Genomic DNA, 2365 nt, shown 5'->3' with positions numbered 1-2365 from the left:
TTACAGTTACGACTGCCATCCGTTAGCTTTGTGAGAAGCTGATGTGAGTAAATCAGAGTCCAGGTAACCAGCCGGTATCAGATGAGAACCGAGGAGCTGAGCGGGGCGATAGATGGTGCTACGCCCTGTCTAGAATCAGGATGTCACAAGACGACTTCCATTCCTCCTGCAGCATCCCAACCAACCTCGCTCGACCCGCTGTGCCACCTCAACCGTTCATTACCTCCATCGAGGATGTTGTTGTCAGTAATGTTGGTATGTTTGTCTGTGCACAAGATAACCCAAAATGTGAATGGATCTGTATGAAATTTTTTAGAATTGTTCAGCCTGTCACAAAAAACCCCCAAACGATTTATTTTGGTGGTGATGTGGATCACTATCCAGATCCAGGACAGCGTTTCCACTAGATTACATAACGTGGCAGGGGGCTCTTCTCTTCCGTGATTTTTGTCGACTGGGGGTGGGGGGGGGGGCTTGGAGGGGGGGGGGGGAAGCCGGAGACACTTCTGTGTTTCACTTTGTTTGTACGGACAGTTACGTGGTGGGGGGGGGGGGGGGAGACAGCTCAGTGTGAGAGAAGCAGAGCGCTACCTCTAGCATTTTAGCTAACGCACCTGTATTCGCACCATATGACAGTGCCGGCAGTTGTACACAAGGGTTTGGTGCGGTAGGCAAGGCACTCTGTTCTATTGACAGGGCGGGGGGCCCTGCTTATACAATTGTAGGGGAAACACTGCAGAAATGAAACAGGCTGCTGCAGCTTGCTGTGTTGTGACAGAAACGATAAGAAAAAAACAAGGACAGGTAGGAATCGTGCCTCGCTCTACGTCTGCGTCTGTTTATTGACTGAGAAAACTAAAATCAGAACGTATGATGAAAGAGCTTCAGCTCGTCGTAACGGCTTCATGCGACAGCGTGAGCGGCCCTGGAGTCTCTGCGTTGGTGCGCTCTGAGTGAATCTAGTTTGTAGTTTTGTGAGGTGAGAGCTGCCATTCCTTCAATGTTTTTCTCCTGTTTATTGGTCTAGAAAGGTAAGAAAACCGTTTTATGAACTTTATTTTTGCACATAGGTAAGAGAAGGAATAAAATTATGGTTCAGGTTTAGTTGGCTATTTTGACCTGGACTCACCCCGATCACGGTAAGACTAAATTTGGTAAAAATATTCACTGTAAAAAAAGTCTGTTTCTACAAAACTACAATCCCGTCTAGTTGGAATCATGTTCATGTTCCATCCTGCCACCTCCTAGACTGGGAATGACTCAGCATCTAACAAAATTCCAAAATAATGGCGTATCTCAGTGAGCTGCCACTGCTGGAGACTCGAAATATCAAGAAAACAGGAAATCTTTAGTTGCGGTTTCATTAAACTCAGAGATCGAGACCAGAGGTGGTGTGAAGGTCCGGGCAGGATGGACTTTGTTTTTCACAAACAGCTTTTCTATTTTGCCTTTGATTCTGTTTATTATAAATAATAAAATGAAAAGGTGAAATCTGTTGTTTTTGTAAACTTGATTGGAATGTGGCCTTCAGCCTTTTGTTATTAATCTGATTAAATTAATAAATAAACTTAAATCAGGAGGGTGGACTGACTTTTTCCTGTTGACTGTGTTTTTGTTTACTGACAGTTTGCAGATAAATAATTCACAGAAATGAAATAATCTGGTATAATTTGACCCATTTAAAGACGAGTTAAAAAAAATTAAAAATTCTCAATCAAAAGATAAAAGATAACTCAGGATAAGTTTTAAATATTTCATACCGATGTAATAATTCTCTAACGTTATGAAAAACTGTTATTTGATCAATATATGAAGCAGTTTTTGATGTGATCTGTAAGAAGTTTGTGGACCGGTCTAGGGTGTCCTCTCACAAAAAGACCGATGGAGACATCAGCATCTTGTACCTTTGACTTCAGCCTTGCTGTGTTCTTCCTCCTCCTCCTCCTCCTCCTGATCTTCACGTCCTTCCAGTTTCTGTCCATCAGGACTCTCAGACTGGAGCTGCTGATCAGCAGAAACAGTCTCTGGTTCTGGTTCCACCTTCGTCTCCTGGACCTGAACGTCTGACGGAGCAGACGGGTCTTTGATCGAAGTCGAGGAGGAATCGACCGAAGCAGGAAGCAGAGACTCGTTTTCTTCTTCTTCTCTCTCGTCTTCAGCGCTCACCGTCTTCCCTCTGGTGGATTTTCTCACTGAAGGAGGAAATAAAATCTGAGATTTTCATGTTTTTAAAGGAGAACGTGAGCGAGTTCAACGTGTTCCTGTTACCAGCAGCCTTTCTAGTTCTCTTCCCTGGTCGGCCTCTTGTTCTGGGCGTCGCTTCATTTTCCTCCTCTTCGGTCTTTCCCAACTCTTCTGTCGTCTC

General features: G+C 44.3%; 1 protein-coding gene across 1 annotated transcript in view; it reads right to left on the bottom strand.

The window, feature by feature from the left end:
* Positions 1 to 2365, bottom strand: part of LOC119412192 — a gene marked incomplete in the record, with an annotated part of 67755 nt that overhangs the window by 2670 nt on the left and 62720 nt on the right. The window contains 2 exon segments of the mRNA XM_037679208.1: positions 1905 to 2192; positions 2269 to 2365. The exon segment at positions 2269 to 2365 is cut by the window's right edge and continues 1 nt beyond it. Of these exon segments, the coding sequence (XP_037535136.1) occupies positions 1905 to 2192; positions 2269 to 2365 (385 nt within the window).

Source organism: Nematolebias whitei, chromosome 1 (genome assembly GCF_014905685.2).
Source record: "Nematolebias whitei isolate Nwh7 chromosome 1, NemWhi1, whole genome shotgun sequence".
NCBI lineage: Eukaryota > Metazoa > Chordata > Actinopteri > Cyprinodontiformes > Rivulidae > Nematolebias > Nematolebias whitei.
Note: the sequence above shows the minus strand (reverse complement) of the source record. Positions and strands in the feature narration are given on the sequence as shown.